The 22,432-nt window shown below is 30.8% G+C and overlaps 2 protein-coding genes across 3 annotated transcripts; one reads left to right on the top strand and one right to left on the bottom strand.

Annotated features, from left to right (window-relative positions):
• The first annotated feature begins 2,821 nt into the window (after window positions 1-2,821).
• Window positions 2,822-4,332, top strand: LOC112782410 (LOB domain-containing protein 40). Its single transcript, XM_025824770.2, has 2 exons — window positions 2,822-3,331; window positions 3,414-4,332. The coding sequence occupies exons 1-2, from the start codon at window positions 3,142-3,144 to the stop codon at window positions 4,097-4,099; spliced, it is 876 nt and encodes a 291-aa protein (XP_025680555.1). The 5' UTR covers window positions 2,822-3,141; the 3' UTR covers window positions 4,100-4,332.
• Window positions 4,333-5,333: 1,001 nt separating this feature from the next.
• On the bottom strand, window positions 5,334-10,472 carry LOC112782409 (uncharacterized). 2 transcript variants are annotated; one of them, XM_025824767.3, is made up of 9 exons: window positions 10,253-10,472; window positions 9,448-9,942; window positions 9,257-9,358; window positions 9,045-9,126; window positions 8,904-8,923; window positions 8,735-8,795; window positions 7,677-7,756; window positions 5,721-5,828; window positions 5,334-5,640 (listed from the first exon to the last, which is right to left on the bottom strand). In XM_025824767.3, exons 2-9 carry the CDS (start codon window positions 9,922-9,924, stop codon window positions 5,578-5,580), a joined length of 993 nt encoding a protein of 330 aa, XP_025680552.1. In that variant the 5' UTR covers window positions 9,925-9,942; window positions 10,253-10,472; the 3' UTR covers window positions 5,334-5,577. The 2 variants fall into 2 exon arrangements, with proteins under 2 accessions (XP_025680552.1, XP_025680554.1); XM_025824769.3 differs by having other exon boundaries at window positions 9,448-9,960; window positions 10,253-10,449.
• Between the last annotated feature and the right edge of the window lie 11,960 nt (window positions 10,473-22,432).

Below are 22,432 nucleotides of genomic sequence, written 5' to 3'. Positions count from 1 at the left end.
ATGAGTCGAATTTAAACTTTGATAAATTCAATTTATTAACTCGTAAACTAGTTCAATTATATATACATATATCTTATATATATTTAATTTATATTTTTAATATTATATATACACATATAAAATAATAATATATAATTTTACATATATATTTTGATTTGTACATTAGTCAACAGAACAAAAATGGTGCATTTTCAACGTGAATCTTTATCAAATTTCAATCCTAATTCTTATTTTCTAGTCAATAAAAAATATAATTAATTGATGTTGTTTACTCATTTTAGGTTTTTAATTTATAAAATTGATCTTTTTAATATTTTTTAATATATATAAATTATAATTTATTGATATAGAATTATAGGATATGTTCCTGTTATTTGAACCAACTCGTAAGCTCGAACCAGTTTTGAATTTTTGGTGAGCTGAGCTTGAGTTTAAAAAATAGACTCAATTGTTAATGAGTCGAGCCGTGAGTCAAGCGCAATTTTTGTGAGACGAGCTTGAACTTGATCTAACTCAACTCGGCTCACTTCCCGTCTTAAATGTACATTAATTTATTTATGGTGAGATTTTTTGGTCGTAATTATATATTTTGGGTATTTTCTTATTTAGGTCCAGTTTGGATAAACAGTTTAATTAAGTTTATTTTGAAAAAATAGCTTAAATAATAACTACTTATATTAAAAGTAGTTTATAAATAAGTTATTTTGTATTTGGTTTTTTAGTTTTAAAAATACTATTTTAAAAAAAATGTGATAAAAAGCTTTTTATTATAAGAGAAATTTTTTTAACTTTTTTATAAACACTTAAATAATTTCTTAGAAAACGACAATTTAATTTTAAAAATTATATCAAACATTAATGCTACTATTTTTCATAAATCAAAAATTAAAAAAAAAATTTTAAAGCTTTTCAAACACATCGTGTGACTTTATATTTTTCTCTTTTTAAAAGTCAAGCAGTTTATATATCTATATAAAAGATGACAAGTTTAATTAAGCATTTAATTAAGTGTGGAGAATGAAACTTCGTGTTAACGAAAAATTAAATCAAACATATTTCCTTCCTCAAATTACAAATTTCAAACAATCTGCATGATATATTAGTTGTTTTATAACTATAACATTGTAATCTACTCAAATAATATATCAACGTTGTAAAATTGGTCCTTTTATCGCTGAGAATGGAGGAAAAAGCATCAATATATATCCATCTAATTATAAATTTTAATTCGCCAGCAAAATTAACACACACTTTATCGTCCTATCACACTTGTGCAAAAACAGTAGCTGCTATTTTAATGCACTCAATGAAACTTAGCCACTAAAGCCTTCCAAATATTTTAAAATTAAGACTATTTAAAAGTAACACTACTAATCGATTTAGGTGAGTTTAGTAGTTCATTTACTAATTTATTTAAATAATTGTTAAAAATTTAAATTTGATTTTATATATATAATAATTTATTGGTTAAATAATAAATTTTTAAATGAAGCTCCAATTTACGACAGAATTAAAAAATATTGTGAGAGAAAAAAAATCACTACTATAATGACCAAAACCAAAATATTAACACTATGTGTCTTAATTCGAATTTTGTCTTATACACTAGTTGTTTGTCGTTTTTAATTTTACATGGATACATTATATATAAAAAATTTAATAGGATAGATTTATTTTATAATTAAAACTTGTAAATAAATATTCTAAATTTAATTTTTTAAGATATAAAAAAGAATTATATTTTTTTGCTATAATTTCTATTTTGGTCATAAGAATATTCTATTAAAAATAATAAACTTAAAAATAAATTACATAATTAAATAAAATAAGTTTTAAAATTACTCAAATATAATAATTAGATATTGGTTACATTTTAATTATATATTTATATTTATTTTATATAAATCGTTACAATAAATTATTGTCCATTTTAGAGAAAAATACTAATTAATTCTTAAAAATAAAATAATTTTTAAAATTATTAATTTTATTTTTAAAAATTAGAAAGAAGTCATTTCGAGCATTTTTAGTTTTTCAATACAATTTTCTTTTGAAAAAAGTCTTGATTAATATTCTTAATATATTATTACACTTTATTAATAGTAATTAATTAATTAATTAATTAATTAATCAAATCTAAATCCAAAAACCATTGGCTTACATGTGTGTCTGTCTCCTTCTAGTTTCTTCAGCTGCGCCCACAGTCCCATCACCAAACCCAGAAACCAGTCTCTGTTTTTTCTCTTTTTTTTTTTTTTTCTTATCTTTTTTTTTCCTGAAACCGCCTTTCCCTCCCAAAAACCAGGAGTTTCCATTTTCTGATTTCTTTTTTCATTCAAAAACCAGTGCCCGTGGACCCTCTGCTCCACGATATGTGGCGATTCGACCGCACCCCTGACATCTTTGCGTGCTCCCACGCGCCTCCTTTGTTCTCATCTGCATGCACCTGACACGATAATTTTTTACTGACACTTTTACCCTCTCTTTCACGAGCAAATATTCCATAATTTATGTCCTACTGACACCGAAATTCTACCTGGCTTGCCATGCATCACTCAATTATTCCAACAATTTTCATAGAAATATTATTTGTATTATATATATAAAAATAAACTTAACTTATAAAAAAGATTGAAAGTAATTTAGACTCATAAGACCTAATTAATGTGATATAAGATAAGAACTCACATACAAAATTTTTATTTAAAATTAATAATAAAAAATATTAAATAATAATTTAATCAAATTTATAAAATCATCTAAAATTTGAACTTCAGACGTGAATTTTTAGTGATATAATGTCTCATAATTCAGACAATTTGAGAGTGGAGACGCGCTATAACGAAGAGTGGGATTTGTTCCCCCAACAAAAATGGAAGAAAACGAAGTCGTTAAGCTTCGCTTATTAGGACTAGAAAAGTAGAAAGTGATTCCAAATCCAACATGTTGAATATCTTTTTAAAAAAAATTACAAAATAAAAATATGTTGATTAGTAATAAAATGATATTGGATCCATTAAAAAACAAATATTAAAAAACAGCTGCGTCCCCCCTAGAAAGCTGTAAAACCCAGCAGCGGTTGATGTATATAGCCTCCTCCCGCAGACCAATAATTCCAATCAATCTTTTCTCACATAAAAAATGAGGATGAGTTGTAACGGATGCAGAGTGTTGAGGAAAGGGTGCAGCGAGGATTGTAGCATAAGACCGTGTTTGGAGTGGATCAAGAGCGCAGAGTCTCAAGCCAATGCTACTCTCTTCCTTGCTAAGTTCTATGGCCGCGCTGGTCTCATCAACCTCATCAACGCTGGCCCCAATCACCTTCGTCCTGGTTAGTTTCACACTACTGCTTTCATGTTTTTTGAATAGAATGTTCAGTTTTATAACAATTCTTGTTTGGGTTGGTTTTGCAGCGGTTTTTCGTTCGTTATTATACGAGGCATGCGGGAGAATAGTGAACCCGATATATGGATCGGTGGGTTTGTTGTGGTCGGGGAGCTGGCAGCTCTGCCAAGCCGCCGTCGAAGCGGTTTTGAAGGGACTGCCGATCACGCCGATAAATTCGGAGCTGGCGGAGAGCGGCCGTGGTCCACCTTTCAAGGCTCATGACATACGCCACGTGTCCAAGCCTGATAACAACACCGTAACCGCCGCGTCTCACGAAACTAAGCGAGTCAAGACTCGCTCCCGAATCAAGAAGCCCAAGGTGGCCGAGGTTGCGAAGCGCGCGTCGAGTCACGAGTCATCGCTGAGCCACGAACGGGTGGAGGCGGTTGCTACGGCGGCGGAAGGAGAGAGCAAGGAGATCGAAAGTGACGTGTCGGTGGAGACGACTACGACTACGGTTCGGTTCCATGACGAACCGGATTCTGATGCAAAGGGGAGTGGTGGTTCGGCCGAAGTCTGCGGGAACGAGGTTGGGTTGGAGCTGACGCTGGGGTTTGAAACGGTGTCACGTGAGCATGACGTTGTGGTGCCAATGAAGAAGAGGAGAATTGATTTGAAGGATTTTTGTGGCGGGGTAAGTAGTGATAACGGTTCGTGCAAGATGGAGTTGGGACTTCAGTTCCAGGCTTTCAACGGTTCAGTTTTGACTTGATTGATCAGCGTCAGTTCCAATGTGAATTGTAGAATTAGGGATAAAAGAAAAAAACGTTTTCACAGCCCTTGTTATTATGGTTTAATTTTTCTTCGTTCTTTTAAAGGATATGGGTTAGTGTTTTTTGTGTATGAAATGCAGTATAAAGGTAGTCGAAATGTATAGAGAGAAGGAAGCTGATCTTTAAATTTTATAAGAGTTATTTACTTATCTAAAACAACCGGTTTCTTCCATTGCCCAAGTTTCAAAGGACAGACCGAGTTTTTTTTATATATTGTTTTAGTTTTGCTGTTTTGGTGAATCACTCAAATATTTGGTGATTTGGTGTTCAACACAAACACAGCGCTTCCATGATGTGGTTGAACTTCAACGTAAGCTGGTGACGTGACGTGACGTGTTAAACGGGTGAGCTAGCCTTAAAGCGACTCTCTGTGAACAATGACAGGCAACTAGCTCACAATGGTCTCAGAAGGTTGCAGTTCCACATAAATATGCATAACTTTGATTTTGATTCTTGAAATTTTATTTGGTTTTCGTTTCTCATTTTTTACTACAAAGTTTTTAGTCTTCTATTCTCTTAGATTTAACATGTAGTTGTGAATTGTGATATTATAAGGGTAAAAAGATTCAAAAATTATTTGCAAGGATTAAAATATAACATTTTGAAATTTTAAAAATCTAATTCTAATTTAATTAGAATTAACTTTTAATTGTTAGGAAATGAATTACAATCTATCTTTCCACTGCTCAACAACAGTACAACCCCTACAGTCGCCTGTCTCCTCCCAAAAACCAGTAGCTAGGCCAGTGATTTACCAAGTTGTGCTCTCAGAAAGGAAATGATGAGTCCTAGGAGGTTGAAAACTTGAAATATCAAACTCGAGGGAGCTAGTTTAGATTGCGCATTTTGTCATCATTTTTTGTTGTAATTATAGCTTTTGTTGCTTTAGAACACAAAATAATGATTTTGAATGATTATATATTCATATAATTTGATTGCAACTACCATATCTGAAATGCTATTTTCTAATTAATTGTGATAATCCAATGCCCAGAAATTATCTATTAAAAAACTAAAAACATAAGAAAAAATCTATGGTATAGTTAGAGAAAAACATGACTTAGATGAGCAACACCTAACAATCTACTGTCTGAACATTTCAGCTTGAAGCCAGTGGTCATACTCATACACCTGTGGATGTTTTTCAGGATTCACACCATAGACCTTTACAAATATAAATAGGCAACTATTAAATTACTATCTCAAAAACTTATCAATTATCATGCTTGATTATCCAAAAAAATACATCATGATAACATTATAATAAAAACAAAAATATTAGTACACAGGCAGATGGATCTATAATAATGAACAAAATAAGAACTTCCTCCGCCAATACCAATTTTAAAATTTCAAAACCGTAGTCCCCATAATGATACATATATCGTAATGAGGGCCTTTATCATCTTCTACAACCTTAATCTTCATCTGAGCTACTATCTTCGGATGCCCTTTCAACCTCATCTGAGACACTTTTATCCTGCAGGAAATGTTCAAAAATGAGTGCATAAATGCATAACAAAAGAATACACAATTAACTTAGTTACAAAAGATTCTTACTGGCATTTTGTCCCAATTCTTTAGTTTTGAACTTGTGAGCATATAATTGTCTTGTAACGGAGCCCAAGCAGGCTGTTCATCTTCTACCTTGCCTGTACGTGCATTCGCCTGAATAACAAGAACCAGGAAGTTCGATAATAAGCAACAGAAGGAAGAAAGCCACCTAGTACAAACATGTTTAACAACCCTAAATATGGTTGTATAGATCTAACAAGCCTTTGTCATTCCTCTTCAGAAAACATGAAAGCATTTAATAGCATATATACAAAGGTTTATCTTGCATACATCCATCAATGAAGAAAATATAGAAATTCATCTATATATTAATCAAGTTTGAGGCATGTCTAGAAGGAAGAAAAGGATAGACCAAGGAAATTATAGGAGCCCTCTACTTCCAGTGTCCACTCAGTATTCTGCTTAACGTTCCACTGCCTTTTCCCAGTACAAATATCCCTCAAAATTCATATTTTCCAAGATTTTCCTGTCTTACACAGCCATTCTCTGCCAACCCAGTAATTAGTTATGTAGAGTGGGACACAACCTGTTAACCTATCAACTCCTATCACAGGCTCACGTTTTCCCTTCTCATTGGAGGCTATGCTAAGTGTTGGAACAAGTATCAAGAGGGAATATAAAAGAGCTAATGTATGAATAATGCTGTCATTGAGCTGTATGAAACTCTGTAGAATCTATTACGTTTCTTCCCTTTTTTTTTAATTTCCGTAACAGAAAACAAAGATTTTATACCAATGGCAACGAAGAAAAGATAAGTGTTCTGGGCATACAGGAAACCTCAGCCTCTAGCCCTCTAAATATTTTTCTACTCCTCAAGTAACTAAAAAAACACCTAGCTCCACACCATTGTATCTATCTAACAGCGGTCATCTTCAGAAACCCATGAATGATGCAGTTTTTAGGCAAGTACCGCATGCCTCTTGCAAACTTCAGCAACAGATATCGCTCCAAAGATATTATGACTATCGTGCAAATAATCAGAGACTTCCTCCAGGCATATGCCCAATTACCGTACATAAATGTAGATATTTTGTACATATACTGATGAAACAAACAGTATTTTTATGATGCCCCAGCTTCATGATTGCAACTTAATCAAATTCATCCTTTAAGGCATCATCCCGTTGATTGTATTTCATAACCTTAATAGCGACACCTAGAACAAAATACAATAATAAAAGTTCACTTATCATGATGGTAGCAAACCACATGAACACCATGTCACTTAACCAAATTCCATTGTCCTCCCCTCTCCATTATCTTCGTCCTCTTCACAATACTATCTTTCATGGTTTTGGGAGGAGCAGCAATAGGGACAGGACTTCAAAAGCCTAGATACTAGCACCAAAGAACAAGAAAACATGGAATTTCCTATGCATATTATTGTTCCATGCAAAATTCCAGTAGGTGGTAAATCAGCTCAGCATTATGTATACAAGAAAAAGAAGAATAGGAATACAAGTAGGCAACTATCTTCCAACTTCATTCAATATTCTGCCTAATATTCCATTTCCTTTCCCCATTACAGATCTTTCAAGATCTCTCTCCTTCCCACTCATTTGTTACCAATTCAGTATTTAATTAAGCTGAATGAACCATATCCCCTTTCCCGATTTGCTAGTCATAGGAATGTGTTTTCCTTCCTTTTCAAAATTGAACTATATTACAGCCCATAAAGAGGACAAACAATAATAATAATAATAATAATAATAATAATAATAATAATAATAATAATAACAACTTGTTTTTTCCGGTTTGTCATAGTTGATGGTTTAATCCACCAAATGCAGTTTTTGATGGTTATTACCCGTTTGTCCTTGTTATTAAGGCTGGAAAAAAATAGAACATAGGCTGCTTAATAATACCATGAAGTTATTTATCCTAAAAATGAGCTTACGATTGAAAGTATAACCTAAAGGAGAAAAGGGCATAAGGTGTCACCTTTGCTGAGGTGCCAGTTGCTGTAAACGATGGCTTCCCTAGCTCTGAAAAGAAGGCTGCTTTGGTCCGCTTTTTTATCTCTGGCAGCATACACACATTAGATAGTTATAATTGGACATGTCATAAAAAAAATCATTGCCTACATGATGACTAAATTCACTGAAAACAATAAGCATGTGATTAATCATATTTCTTTACATTTTGACTGATTCAAAACTGAGGAATTTACTGGGAATAGAGTGACAGTTTCAAGACAGTACAAACACTCCAATGTATATATCTATTAAGGTGGCTACTTCCATGAAGGCATCTTCATGGAAGTAACCACCATCTATTAGTTATGTAAATCTGTCCCAGAAATGAACGGTTAGCATAAAAACTACTATCAAGCAAAATAGTTGTTAATGAACATTGTAACATACATAGCTGGAAATATATTTGTATAATTGGAATCGAAAAATGATGCATACCAGGTGGTCACTAATAACAAGAGAATCACAAAATTACAAAGCTTTATGATTTTATGCTTTCTCTTTCAGTTTTATGCTCAATTCTAACCATAACTACATGTCTGGTTGCTTATTATAGTAAGAAATCACATAAAGATGGACTCCCATCTGTGAGTTTTGCCACTCTGCAAATTAACGCTTACAGTTTATTGGTTGTAAACATTTTATCATTAGAAAACAGGGAAAGATTGTCAAATGTTTTAATTATTCCTCCTACGATAATGATACTCAAGCAGAGTAAGAATTTGCGATAAATGCTCATGTTAAAGCATGAAGTCATGATCGAGACTGGAATAACCTAATCAGATACAAATATATAAAAACAAAACACTGTAATTATTAAAAATTAAAAAAAAATGAAAACACAATTGCAAATGAGTTAATAAGATGGGAGTCACAATTTCCCTAGATAATATAAAAATAAAACAATTATCTCCGCCCCCAACCAAAAAAAAAAAATATTTATTTCCATGATTCAATTATCAGAACTACACATGAATTTTCATTTTTTAAGTCTCCTTTGTACTCTTATGGCAATAAAAAGATTACCTTTTGCATCCTTAGTCCTTGAGGGGTCTAACCCTTTTTGAGCAGACTGTGCCTTGTTGACCTAAACAGGCATGCATCAAATCTCTGGTTAAATAATGATAAAGATACAGTGCATGAAAGAGATAGAAACATAATAAACAAAACCAAAGTTTGTGAAGTGAAAACTTACAGCATTGAACAACTTGACCACTGAAAGCAACACCAGGTCATCCGTTATCAAAAGTTATGAATCAGTATGAGGAAAATGAAAGTCATCAAAATAAAAAAGAAGCCATAACCCTGAATTTAAAAGAACAACCAATATGGTTACCTCCTTTGGTAGCAACACTTATTAAAAACTTTTCATGTGGAACCAAATAGTTAGCAGGTGTGACATGCCCCTTTTCTGCTAACTGTAACCAGCAATAAGAATATTAATTGCCAAATAGGGAAAGTTTGAAGCAACACACTTAATATGTATATAAATTTTAAACCAAGGTTACATGACAATAAGATCATGGTCGACTTGAACTTTAAAATTACCTTCTGCTTTTCCTTTTTTGCCTCCCCCTTGGTCTCTCTCTCTGCTTCTTCCTCTGCAAGCTTGTCGGCAATAAGCTTCTTGTGCCCAGATAATATTGGACCCTACAGAGTTATCAAGGTCTTATAAAACCACATTTGTATGGTTTATGTAAATATAAACATGTTCTTTGATCACCTTGGTTCTAACTTACCAACAAGTCCTCGGAAACACTCTTATTTATAATATTCCTGAAAGCCATCTTAAATGCCCTAACCCCCTCGGTGAATTTCATAATTCCTGGCTGAACTACACCATCGTCTTCTCCTCCCTCATCCTCAGAAAATTCATTATCCTCATCAGTTGCATTCTTATTCCTCCCTTTTCGTCCTCCTTCTGTTTTGCCCTCGTCTTCAGATGGCTCTTCACTATCTATCTCGTCCCCATTGTGTTTGTTGGTGGTAGTAGGTACACTGGCCTCATTTTCTTCTTCATCTTCATCATCATCATCAGAATTATACTCGCGTGCACGCTTGCGAAAGAGTTTTTTCATTTTCTTGTCTACTTTAACTTTCTTCTGTCCATGTGGCGGTGGCATCAGCTTTGGCTTTTTCTTATGTCCTTGCTTTTTACCAAGCTTCCTCTTTCTTAAAAGTCCTCCAGACTCGCGCAATTGCATTACTTCGGCCATTCTCTTTTATGAATCAACCTAAATCATATAGAAAAACTAGCCAATCATATAAGAAGACTGGAGCAAAATCAGCAGCAGCATCAACATGAGAAAATTAAAAACGAAAAAAAAAAATCTGCAACAAACAGCATCAGCAATAGCAACAGGTAACAAGCAACAGCACCAAAGCTCAATTCAGAACTAATTTTAATAATTTTCAAAGTAATCATTAAAGAAAAATCAGAACCACTAACTACAAGTAGCTTCACATTCATTCTTATGCATATCAAGCAATTGAAAATTTTTAAAACAAAAACAATTACTGTTGAAGAGAAAAAAGAAAACCTACACGAGACGGAGTAGCTAGGAAAGGCAATGCCCGACGAGAGAGAAGAGCGGCGACCCTCGGCGACGGAGGTACGAAGAACGGCGACAGAGTCACAACGATCGGTGGCCTCAGCAGTGTCTCCGGTGCAGAGAAACTGTAAAGATAGACATAGGACTATAGGAGAGATGAGGGTTGAGGTTTAGGGTTTTAATTTGTATAATTTAGAGGTGTACAACCTAAATCGGGTCTAAAGCGAGTTAAACTCGAATTTTTAAAAATTTAACAATAATTTATAAAAAAAAATTATTTATAAAAGCATTTATTTATAAAGAATAAATTTGTTTTTTTTTTTTTACTAAATATAGGAGACTCGAACCCGCAACCTCTTAATTGAGTATGGAGAAACTATGTCATTTGACCTATAATTCATTGGCAAAGAATAAATTTGTTATTAAAAAATAAAATTAATATTTATATTTAAATTTGAATTTAATCATAAATTTTAATTTGATTTTTTATTTATTTTTTAATTTAACAAATGTGATTAAAAATAAGATAATATGCTTATAATTAATATAACATAATATTAAAATTAATTTAAAATATATATACATTTTTTAGTCTTTTTAAGGTGCACATAGGTCAGGTAAAATCGTACTCAACTTGACCTGCATTCCACCTTAAATAATGATCTAAGTATATTTTTAGAAATCCTTATCCGATTCTAAACCCGATAAAATCACACTAAATTTTTTTTTTTTTACCAAAGATAAGAGACTCGAACCCACAACCTCTTAGATGAGTATGAGGAGACTATGCCGTTTGAGCTATTACTCATTGGCAAAATCACACTAAATTAATTCCTAAAATATTTGAGTTTGAATTAAATTTTTAAACTGGACCAAACTATGTACACCTTTAGTACAATTTTAAAACCATTATTTGCTATCTAAAATATTTTATAAATTAAAATATATTAAAATATGAATTTAACTTTTGTCCACTATTAATAGAAATTTTGTGCAATTATAACTATTTTTTTATGACTAATTTAAAAAATAATTTTTTTCGCTAATATGCCTTTTGTGATTGAATGCAGGTATACACTGACAATACTTTAAATTTTTAAAGTACTTTAAATTTTAATTTATATTTTAACATCGATAAAATATTAAAAATTTATTATAGTTTATTTATAATATAGTTTATGTTATATATATTGTAATTTTATGCATAGCAAAAATTTTAAATTAATGTATTTATTATGTGTCTATCTTATTGTATTTTGTATGAGTATTCATGCATTATAGATGTCTATAAACTTATCTATTATATTTGTTATATCAATTTATTTATCTAAACTCCATATCAGTCAAAGGTTGGATAACTTTTAGATAATTTTTTTATACTAATTTCAAATTCTTGTTGTCCTCTTTATTAGTTTGCAAATAGTATACAAATTACTAACCAATAGCCTATCGTTGTGCTCGTTAATCTTTGTTACAACAAATGTACTTGAAAATCGACAAGCTTTAATTAAGTTTAAGGCCGAAGTTTAAACATAAATAAGGATTGGGGTATCTATAATTTGATTGGCGTTGTAAAATAAATAATTAAAGAAGATATAATAACTATAAAATAAAAAAGTATAAATAGAAAATTCTAGTATTAATATTCACTATAATTACTATCACAATATAATTAATATATTTATTAATATTGTAGTAAAAAATATAAGAGATAATAGTATAAAAGAGAGAGAATGAAACATATTTTTATTACTATCAGTTGTTATTGATGTGTGTCATCAGAAGCCTAAGCCTCTATTTATACACGTATGAAATTGTGTTTTTCCACACTTCATTTATTGAAAACAAAAATTTCTTTCATTGAGAAACTGAGCCGTCCATATATTAATGGGCATCCAACTCAGCTTCTTATCACAATACTCCCCTTTGAATGACCATTTAGGATTATACCTCGTTAAAATCTTACTAAAGAAAAACCCAATGAAAAAAAAAACTGTAATGAAGGAAAAAGAGTACAAAATCCTTTGTGATGGGGACTGCCTCATTAAAAACATTGTCAAGAAAAACCCAATGAGAAAAAAAAACCTGACCAAGGAAAAAAGAGTACAGTCTCCCCCTCTTGTCGACATTATTTAATGTCTCGAAATCGGCGCATTCCAATCTCATGTACCAATCTTTCAAATGAGGATTTTGGGAGTGATTTTGTGAATAAATCTGCCAGATTGTCACTTGAGCGGATCTGTTGGACATCAATTGTCCCTTGATTTTGAAAATCATGAGCGAAGAAGAATTTGGGAAAATATGCTTTGTAGCGCACAATTTCATTTTTCTTATTTCGTTTTCTCATAAATACTCATCGATATCCAACAAGTTTTACATCTTCTAGTGTATGGACTACAGGTCCAAAGACTTCACGTTTTGCAAGTGAGCCTAACTCAGCCTTCATGGCTTCTTCCCATTTTGGCCAATCATTTATTTATCGACATTCTTCGACTGATCTTGGCTCAAGATCCTTACTTTCATGCATGATATTTAATGCCACATTATATGCAAATATTTTATTGACAATTGTCTTATTTCAGTCCCATTTCTCTCCTGAAAAGACATAATTTATCGAGATCTCGTCATTTTTACAATTTTCAGGTACCTGAACGTCTTCTGGCGTTAAAACTATATCAGAATTTTGGACAACTGCAGGTGTCTCTACTATGTCTTTTTCAATATGAATCGTATTGACCTCTTTCCTTTTTCGAGAATTTTTGTCTTTGGAACCGACAGGCCTGCCACGCTTCTGGCGTGAATTTGCTTCAGTGGCAATTTGTCCAAATGGGACATCAATTCGAATTGGGGCATTTTTCGCTGGTATATACGACTTGGTTATCCTCTTTGTATCGGAAAATGCATCAGGCAATTCATTTGCTATTCTTTGCAAATGTATAATCTTTTGAACTTCTAGTTCACATTGCCGTGATCGAGAATCTAAATGCATCAAGGATGATGTATTCTAATTAAGTTCTTTTTTAGGAAGCTTATTCTCTCCCCCTAATGTTGAAAATTTTGATTCATCAAAATGACAATCCACAAACCGGACTTTAAATACATCTCCAGTTATTATCTCAAGATACCTCACTATAGAGGGAGAATCATATCCAACATATATCCCCAATTTTCTTTGGGGTCCCATTTTGGTGCGATTAGGTGGTGCAATGGGAATATATCGCACACTCAAATATTCTTAAATAGGAAACATTTGGCTGCTGGCCAAAGGCTAATTGCATAGGAGAGAAATGATGGTAACTCGTTGGCCTCAATCGAATAAGTGCTGCGGCATGTAAAATAGCATACCCTCAAACCGAAGTTGGGAGATTTGTTCTCATAAGTAAAGGTCTAGCAATTAATTGGAGGCGCTTAATGAGTGATTCTGCTAACCCATTTTGTGTGTGAACATAAGCTACTGGATGTTCAACACTTATTTCATTAGCCATATAATAAGCATCAAAAGCTTGGGAGGTAAATTCACCAACATTATCAAGACGAATTGCTTTGATTGGATTTTCTGGAAATTGTGCTTTTAATCGAATAATTTGAGCTAGTAATATCGCAAACGCCAGGTTGCGAGAAGATAATAAGCACACATGTGACTATCTTGAAGATGCGTCTATTAGGACCATAAAATATCTAAAAGATCCACACAGTGGATGAATAGGTCCACATATATACCTTGAATCCTTTTTAGGAATTCAGGGGACTCAAATCCAATCTTTACTGGTGATGGCCTTAAAATTAACTTTCCTTAAGAACATGCAGCACAACAAAATTCACTAGATTTAAGAATCTTCTGGTTCTTTAGTGAATGTTCATGGGAATTTTCAATAATTTTTCGCATCATGGTTGTTCCCGGATGACCCAATCGGTCGTGCCAAGTTATGAACTCATTTGGACTAGTAAACTTCTGGTTTACAATGGTATGTGATTTAATTGTACTAATCTTGGTATAATATAACCCAGATGAAAGTGAGAGCAATTTCTCTAATATAACATTTTTATTTGAATCATGAGTTATGATACATAAGTACTCATGATTTCCCTCATTCATAGTCTCAATATGATATCCATTTTAGCGAATATCTTTAAAGCTCAACAAGTTTCTTAGAGACTTGGTAGACAATAGTGCATTATTTATTATGAATTTTGTTCTTCCGAGAAACAAAATTATAGCTCTTCCGGAGCCTTCAATCACATTGCTTGAGCCAATAATAGTATTAACATATTCTTCTTTTGGCACAAGATGGGTAAAATATATATCACTTTTGAGAATGGGTGTGCGAACTTGCACTATCCGCAAGGCAAATATCTTCACTATAAGTCCTTGCCATTCTCTTCAATGACAAATAATAATAATACAATGAGTAGTATGCACAGATAAATTGAATACTTGATCGGAATTATTTTTCTAATAAACACTGTACATAAAAATAATGTCATATACTAAAATTTTATTTTAAAATTTGACACATTTAATGATTTCAAAATTCCTAGACATTAATATTTCATTATTTATATACATCATATTTAAAACTTAAATACATATAAAATAAAACTTAACAATAAGTTCTTTACATTATTTATTTACATTGATACTTAACAAATTCACATATTAAACTATTCCATCATTGATCAAATGACCAATATTTCCTTCAGGGTCCTCAAAGAAATCAGATACATCATAATGAGTGGTGGAATTTTCAGCAACATCATTTGAAACGAATTTCGTCTCCTTTCCTTTGTCGTCTTTTTTCAAAGATACTTGATAAATATCGACTAGGTCTAGGTGCCTTAGTGTACGACAGGTACGCGACCAATGGCCCTTTCCACCACAACGGAAACACTTATCCTCTGTTGATTTATTTTGCCCAATATTTCTTTCTTTATCCCACTTCTGGTGAGATCCTCTCTTTTGAATATTATTCCTTTTCCTTCCATAATTTTTCTTGTTACTAAAACATTGCCATCTACCTCTTCTGGGGTAATGATTTGCCACATTTACTTTAGGAAATGGGGCGGCACCAACTGGGTGCACTTCGTGATTCTTTAAGAGCACCTCATTGTTGCGTTCAGCAACAAGAAGGCAATAAATTAACTCAGAATATTTTTAAATCCTTTTTCTCGATACTGCTGCTGCAGGAGCACATTTGAGGCATGGAAGGTTGAGAAAGTTTTCTCCAACATATCATGATCAGTTATCTTTTCCCCACATAATTTCATTCGTGAGGTGATTCGAAACATTGCAGAATTATATTCATTTATGGATTTAAAATCATGCAGCGCAAGTGTGTCCACTCATATCGGGCTTGAGAAAGTATCACCGTTTTTTTATGATTATACCTTTCTTCAAGGTCTTTCCAAAGATCTGCATGATCTTTTAATGTGAGATATTCATTTTTCAATCCTTCGTCAAGATGACGACGAAGAAAAATCATGGCTTTGGCTTTATCCTTTTGGAATGCATTATTTTCAGCCTTAATGGTATCTCCAAGATCTATTGAATCAAGATGGATTTCAGCATCTAATATCCATGATAAACAATTGTTTCCAGATATATCAAGAGCATTGAATTCAAGATGAGAGAGTTTTGACATAATAAAAATTTGTTACCTGAGTCTTCCTAAAAATTTGATTAGAATCTCGTGCTAATAACGTGTTGTAAAATAAATAATTAAGGAAGATATAATAACTATAAAATAAGAAAGTGTAAATAGAAAACTCTAGTATTAATATTCACTACAATTACTATCATAATATAATTAATATATTTACTAATATTGTAATAAAGAATATAAGAGAGAATAGTATAAAAGAGAGAAAATGAAAAATATTTTTATTACTATCAATTATTATTGATGTGTGTCTGAGAGGCTTAAACCTCTATTTATACACGTATAAAACTTTGTTTTTTCACACTTCATTTATTAAAAAAACAAAAAAAAATTTCAATGAAAAACTGAACCACCTATATATTAATAGGCATCAACTCAGCTTCTTATCACAATAATTAGAATCCCAAATTTTATTGTCCTCACAAAATAAAATTCTACTTAACAAAAACTACACCAATGTAAATTTTATTTATAAATGCAACCGGGCTAGGCCCATCAATCTTTTTCTTTTCAGTCATCAGACATCCAAAATAACAAATTTGATTATTTTCAAAATGCAACCGGGCTAGGCCATTTTGGAATGCATTATTTTCAGCCTTAATGGTATCTCCAAGATCTATTGAATCAAGATGGATTTCAGCATCTAATATCCATGATAAACAATTGTTTCCAGATATATCAAGAGCATTGAATTCAAGATGAGAGAGTTTTGACATAATAAAAATTTGTTACCTGAGTCTTCCTAAAAATTTGATTAGAATCTCGTGCTAATAACGTGTTGTAAAATAAATAATTAAGGAAGATATAATAACTATAAAATAAGAAAGTGTAAATAGAAAACTCTAGTATTAATATTCACTACAATTACTATCATAATATAATTAATATATTTACTAATATTGTAATAAAGAATATAAGAGAGAATAGTATAAAAGAGAGAAAATGAAAAATATTTTTATTACTATCAATTATTATTGATGTGTGTCTGAGAGGCTTAAACCTCTATTTATACACGTATAAAACTTTGTTTTTTCACACTTCATTTATTAAAAAAACAAAAAAAAATTTCAATGAAAAACTGAACCACCTATATATTAATAGGCATCAACTCAGCTTCTTATCACAATAATTAGAATCCCAAATTTTATTGTCCTCACAAAATAAAATTCTACTTAACAAAAACTACACCAATGTAAATTTTATTTATAAATGCAACCGGGCTAGGCCCATCAATCTTTTTCTTTTCAGTCATCAGACATCCAAAATAACAAATTTGATTATTTTCAAAATGCAACCGGGCTAGGCCATTTTGGAATGCATTATTTTCAGCCTTAATGGTATCTCCAAGATCTATTGAATCAAGATGGATTTCAGCATCTAATATCCATGATAAACAATTGTTTCCAGATATATCAAGAGCATTGAATTCAAGATGAGAGAGTTTTGACATAATAAAAATTTGTTACCTGAGTCTTCCTAAAAATTTGATTAGAATCTCGTGCTAATAACGTGTTGTAAAATAAATAATTAAGGAAGATATAATAACTATAAAATAAGAAAGTGTAAATAGAAAACTCTAGTATTAATATTCACTACAATTACTATCACAATATAATTAATATATTTACTAATATTGTAATAAAGAATATAAGAGAAAATAGTATAAAAGAGAAAAAATGAAAAATATTTTTATTACTATCAATTATTATTGATGTGTGTCAGAGAGGCTTAAACCTCTATTTATACACGTATAAAACTTTGTTTTTTCACACTTCATTTATTAAAAAAACAAAAAAAAATTTCAATGAAAAACTGAACCACCTATATATTAATAGGCATCAACTCAGCTTCTTATCACAATAATTAGAATCCCAAATTTTATTGTTCTCACAAAATAAAATTCTACTTAACAAAAACTACACCAATGTAAATTTTATTTATAAATGCAACCGGGCTAGGCCCATCAATCTTTTTCTTTTCAGTCATCAGACATCCAAAATAACAAATTTGATTATTTTCAAAATGCAACCGGGCTAGGTCCTTTTGGAATGCATTATTTTCAGCCTTAATGGTATCTCCAAGATCTATTGAATCAAGATGGATTTTAGCATCTAATATCCATGATAAACAATTGTTTCCAGATATATCAAGAGCATTGAATTCAAGATGAGAGAGTTTTGACATAATAAAAATTTGTTACCTGAGTCTTCCTAAAAATTTGATTAGAATCTCGTGCTAATAACGTGTTGTAAAATAAATAATTAAGGAAGATATAATAACTATAAAATAAGAAAGTGTAAATAGAAAACTCTAGTATTAATATTCACTACAATTACTATCACAATATAATTAATATATTTACTAATATTGTAATAAAGAATATAAGAGAGAATAGTATAAAAGAGAGAAAATGAAAAATATTTTTATTACTATCAATTATTATTGATGTGTGTCTGAGAGGCTTAAACCTCTATTTATACACGTATAAAACTTTGTTCTTTCACACTTCATTTATTAAAAAAACAAAAAAAAATTTCAATGAAAAACTGAACCACCTATATATTAATAGGCATCAACTCAGCTTCTTATCACAATAATTAGAATCCCAAATTTTATTGTCCTCACAAAATAAAATTCTACTTAACAAAAACTACACCAATGTAAATTTTATTTATAAATGCAACCGGGCTAGGCCCATCAATCTTTTTCTTTTCAGTCATCAGACATCCAAAATAACAAATTTTGACCTCCGCCAAAAAAGATACGGTTTTGACCACCAAAAAATTAGAGTTTTAAAAAACCAATCTGATTGGTTAGTAAGTCTAATAATTAACTTATTAATCTACTTAAATAAATATTAAAATTTAAATTCTATCTTGTGCATATAATAATTTATTGGCCAATAATAAATCTTAAATAGAACTCCGATCCACACATGAGTTCGATACTCAACAACAGCGAATAATTTGAATAATTTATTTTTAGTTAATTGATGTTACTAATATTTGAAATAAAGTTATTATGATATTTTTTAATATTTTTTGAGTTTTTTTCAATAAAATAAATTAATTAGTAACTCAACATGAACTTTAGAAAATAAACTTCTTAAAATAACCAATGCTACGGATTTTATGAATTCATTGGTAATTTTTTATGAATATTGGTCTTCCTATTTCGATATTATGAGTTATTCATGATAATAAGAATGTACATTTAAATATAGTCATAAAAAAAACATTTAAATATATAAATTCATATGTATTTTATTTTTTAATATTTATATATATATATATATATATATTTTTTTTATCAAATATAGGAGACTCGAACCCGCAACCTCTTAATTAAGTATGGAGAGACTATGCCATTTGAGCTATAACTCATTGACTTTTAATATTTATATTGACAACAAATAAAGCTGTAACTAAACTAGAAGTAATAAATATTACATTGACTCCTTCCAAAGTATATGTTACTTTGGACACCATATTTTTATTATTTTAATTAGAATAATGTTACTTTATACCTGAGAACAAAATAAATTAAAAAATTATTACAAATCTTTTTTGAATTATATTAGTAAAACACTATCATATTTAAAATATTATCTTTTAAATTTTTAAATTAAACAACTTAAAAGAATATTAAAAAGTATTTTAATAATATTATTTTAAGTAATTATTTAAATTAGTCTATTATATTTTTAAAATTAGATACTTTAATCTCTTAATTTTTAAAATACACAATGACAAAACACAATGAATTATAAGAAGTGAATTGGTGTTAATCTTATTGATTGTTAATGACAATATAAAAAATAACAAAAAATTAATAATTTGTGTTTAGATTTAATTTTTGTATATATCTATTTTATGCTCCATTTTTATGTGTCGAGCTTCCATTGTTTAAAAAAAATCAATAACATAAAGGCTTGAATTAACATACATGACAATTAATTGTCCACGTGTATAGACAAGGCAAAATAATAATTCCTAAACTATGTTATAAAACTGTGCCATTTTAGAGATATCTAAACGCAATGTTTGATGAATATCCCTTTCGTTTTTTTCTATGTATAACAATATAACGAATGTTGTGATAAGAACGAGCAACGTGGATATCCATTCCTATGTAAAACTCATATTTTCAAAGAGAGAATGAATATTAAATGCATGCTGAAAATTAAGACTCCATGCATGTATAAATAGGGGGTATGGTACGAAATTTTTTACACAATAATAATAAATAAATACTCTCTCTTTTCTTTCTTACAGAGCAATATAAAAATGTCCTCTTTCTTTCTCTTACTATAAACAAATGCAATTCTCTCTCTTTTTACTCTTAATACTTCTATCTATCTTTATATATATATTCATGCAATTCTCTCTCTCTTTACTATTTATACTCTTTTCTATCTTTATATATATATACACATTACAACATATAATATTATTATATATATACAAATCATTATTGAGCTAATTATTTTAATGTTAGAGTCTTATATTAATACATCTTTATTTTATATATCTTTTATTTATTTTACAACACGTTATCAGCACGAGACTCTGATCAAATTTTTAGGAAGACTCAGGTAACAAATTTTTCATTATGTCGAAACTCTCTCATCTTGAATTCAATGCTCTTGAAATATCGGGAAACAATTATTTATCATGGATATTAGATGCTGAAATCCATCTTGATTCAATGGATCTTGGAGATACCATTAAGGCTGAAAATAATGCATCCCAGAAGGATAAAGCTAAAGCCATGATTTTTCTTCGTCGTCATCTTGACGAAGGATTGAAAAATGAATATCTTACATTAAAAGATCTTGCAGATCTTTGGAAAGACCTTGAAGAAAGGTATAATCATCAGAAAATGGTAATACTTCCTCAAGCCCGATATGAATGGACGCATTTGCGTTTACAAGATTTTAAATCTATAAATGAATATAATTCTGCAATGTTTCGAATCACCTCACGAATGAAATTGTGTGGGAAAAAAATAACTGATCATGATATGTTGGAGAAAACTTTCTCAACCTTCCATGCCTCGAATGTGCTCCTGCAGCAGTAGTATCGAGAGAAAGGGTTTAAAAAATATTCTGAGTTAATTTCTTGCATTCTTGTTGTTGAACGCAACAATGAGTTGTTATTGAAAAATCATGAAGCGCGCCCAGCTGGCGCCGCCCCATTTCCTGAAGTAAATGCGGCAAATCATTACCCCAGAAGAGGTAAATGTCAAGCTTTTAATAACAACAAAAATTATGGAAGGAAAAAGAATTATGTTCGAAAGAGAGGATCTCACCAGAAGTGGGATAGAGAAAGAAATATCGGGCAGAGTAAATCAACAGAGGATAAGTGTTTCCGTTGTGGTGGAAAGGGCCATTGGTCTCGTACCTGTCGTACCCCAAGGCACCTAGTTGATCTTTACCAGGCATTTTTGAAAAAGGACGATAAGGAAAAAGAGTCGAATTTCGTTTCAAATGATGCTGAAAATTCCACCACTCATTATGATGTATCTGATTTCTTTGAGGACCCTGAAGGAAATATTGGCCATTTGATCAATGATGGAATAGTTTAATATGTGAGATTGTGAAGTATCTATGTAAATAAATAATGTAAAGAATTTATTGTTAAGTTTTATTTTCTATGTATTTAAGTTTCAAATGTGATGTATATAAATAATAAAATATTAATGTTTATGAATTTTGAAATTATTAAATGTGTCAAATTTTAAAATAAAATTTTAGTATATGACATTATTTTATGTACAGTGTTTCTTGGAAAAATAATTCTGATCAAGTATTCAATTTAACTGTGCATACTACTCATTTTATTATTATTTGTTTTTGAAGAAAATGGCAAGGATATATAATGGAGATGTATGCCTTGCGGATAGTGCAAGTTCGCACACAATTCTCAAAAGTGATATATATTTTACCCATATTGTGCCAAAAGAGGAATATATTAACACTATCATTGGCTCAGGCAATGTGATAGAAGGCTCCGGAAGAGTTATAATTTTGTTTTCTGGTGGAACAAAATTTATAATAAATAATGCACTATTATCTACCAAGTCCCTGAGGAACTTGTTGAGTTTCAAAGATATTCGCCTAAACGGATATCATGTTGAGACAATGAATGAGGAAAATCATGAGTATTTATGTATCACAACTAATGATTCAAATAAGAAAGTTATATTAGAAAAATTACCCTCACTTTCATCTGGATTGTATTATACCAAGATTAGTGCAATTGAATCACATGCCACTGTAAACCAGAAGTTTATTAGCCCAAATAAATTCATAACTTGGCACGACCGATTGGGTCATCCGGGAATAACCATGATGAGAAGAATTATTGAAAACTCTCATGGACATTCACTAAAGAACCAGAAGATTCTTAAAACTAGTAAATTTTGTTGTGCTGCATGTTCTCAAGGGAAGTTAATTCTAAGGCCATCATCAGTAAAAATTGGATTTGAGTCCCCTGAATTCCTAGAAAAGATTC

Source organism: Arachis hypogaea, chromosome 20, assembly GCF_003086295.3.
Source record: "Arachis hypogaea cultivar Tifrunner chromosome 20, arahy.Tifrunner.gnm2.J5K5, whole genome shotgun sequence".
Classification (NCBI taxonomy): Eukaryota; Viridiplantae; Streptophyta; class Magnoliopsida; order Fabales; family Fabaceae; genus Arachis; species Arachis hypogaea.
This window is presented reverse-complemented; position numbering and strand designations above follow the sequence as displayed.

Coding starts and splice junctions, on each gene's coding strand:
- LOC112782409 (XM_025824767.3), bottom strand. CDS start 9,924: ATGGCCGAAGTAATGCAATTGCGCGAGTCTGGAGGACTTTTAAGAAAG. Junction 9,359..9,447: donor GTGTTTCCGAGGACTTGTTG/GTAAGTTAGAAC, acceptor ATAACTCTGTAG/GGTCCAATATTATCTGGGCA. Junction 8,796..8,903: donor TGGTCAAGTTGTTCAATGCT/GTAAGTTTTCAC, acceptor ATGCCTGTTTAG/GTCAACAAGGCACAGTCTGC.
- LOC112782410 (XM_025824770.2), top strand. CDS start 3,142: ATGAGGATGAGTTGTAACGGATGCAGAGTGTTGAGGAAAGGGTGCAGC. Junction 3,332..3,413: donor CCCCAATCACCTTCGTCCTG/GTTAGTTTCACA, acceptor TTGGTTTTGCAG/CGGTTTTTCGTTCGTTATTA.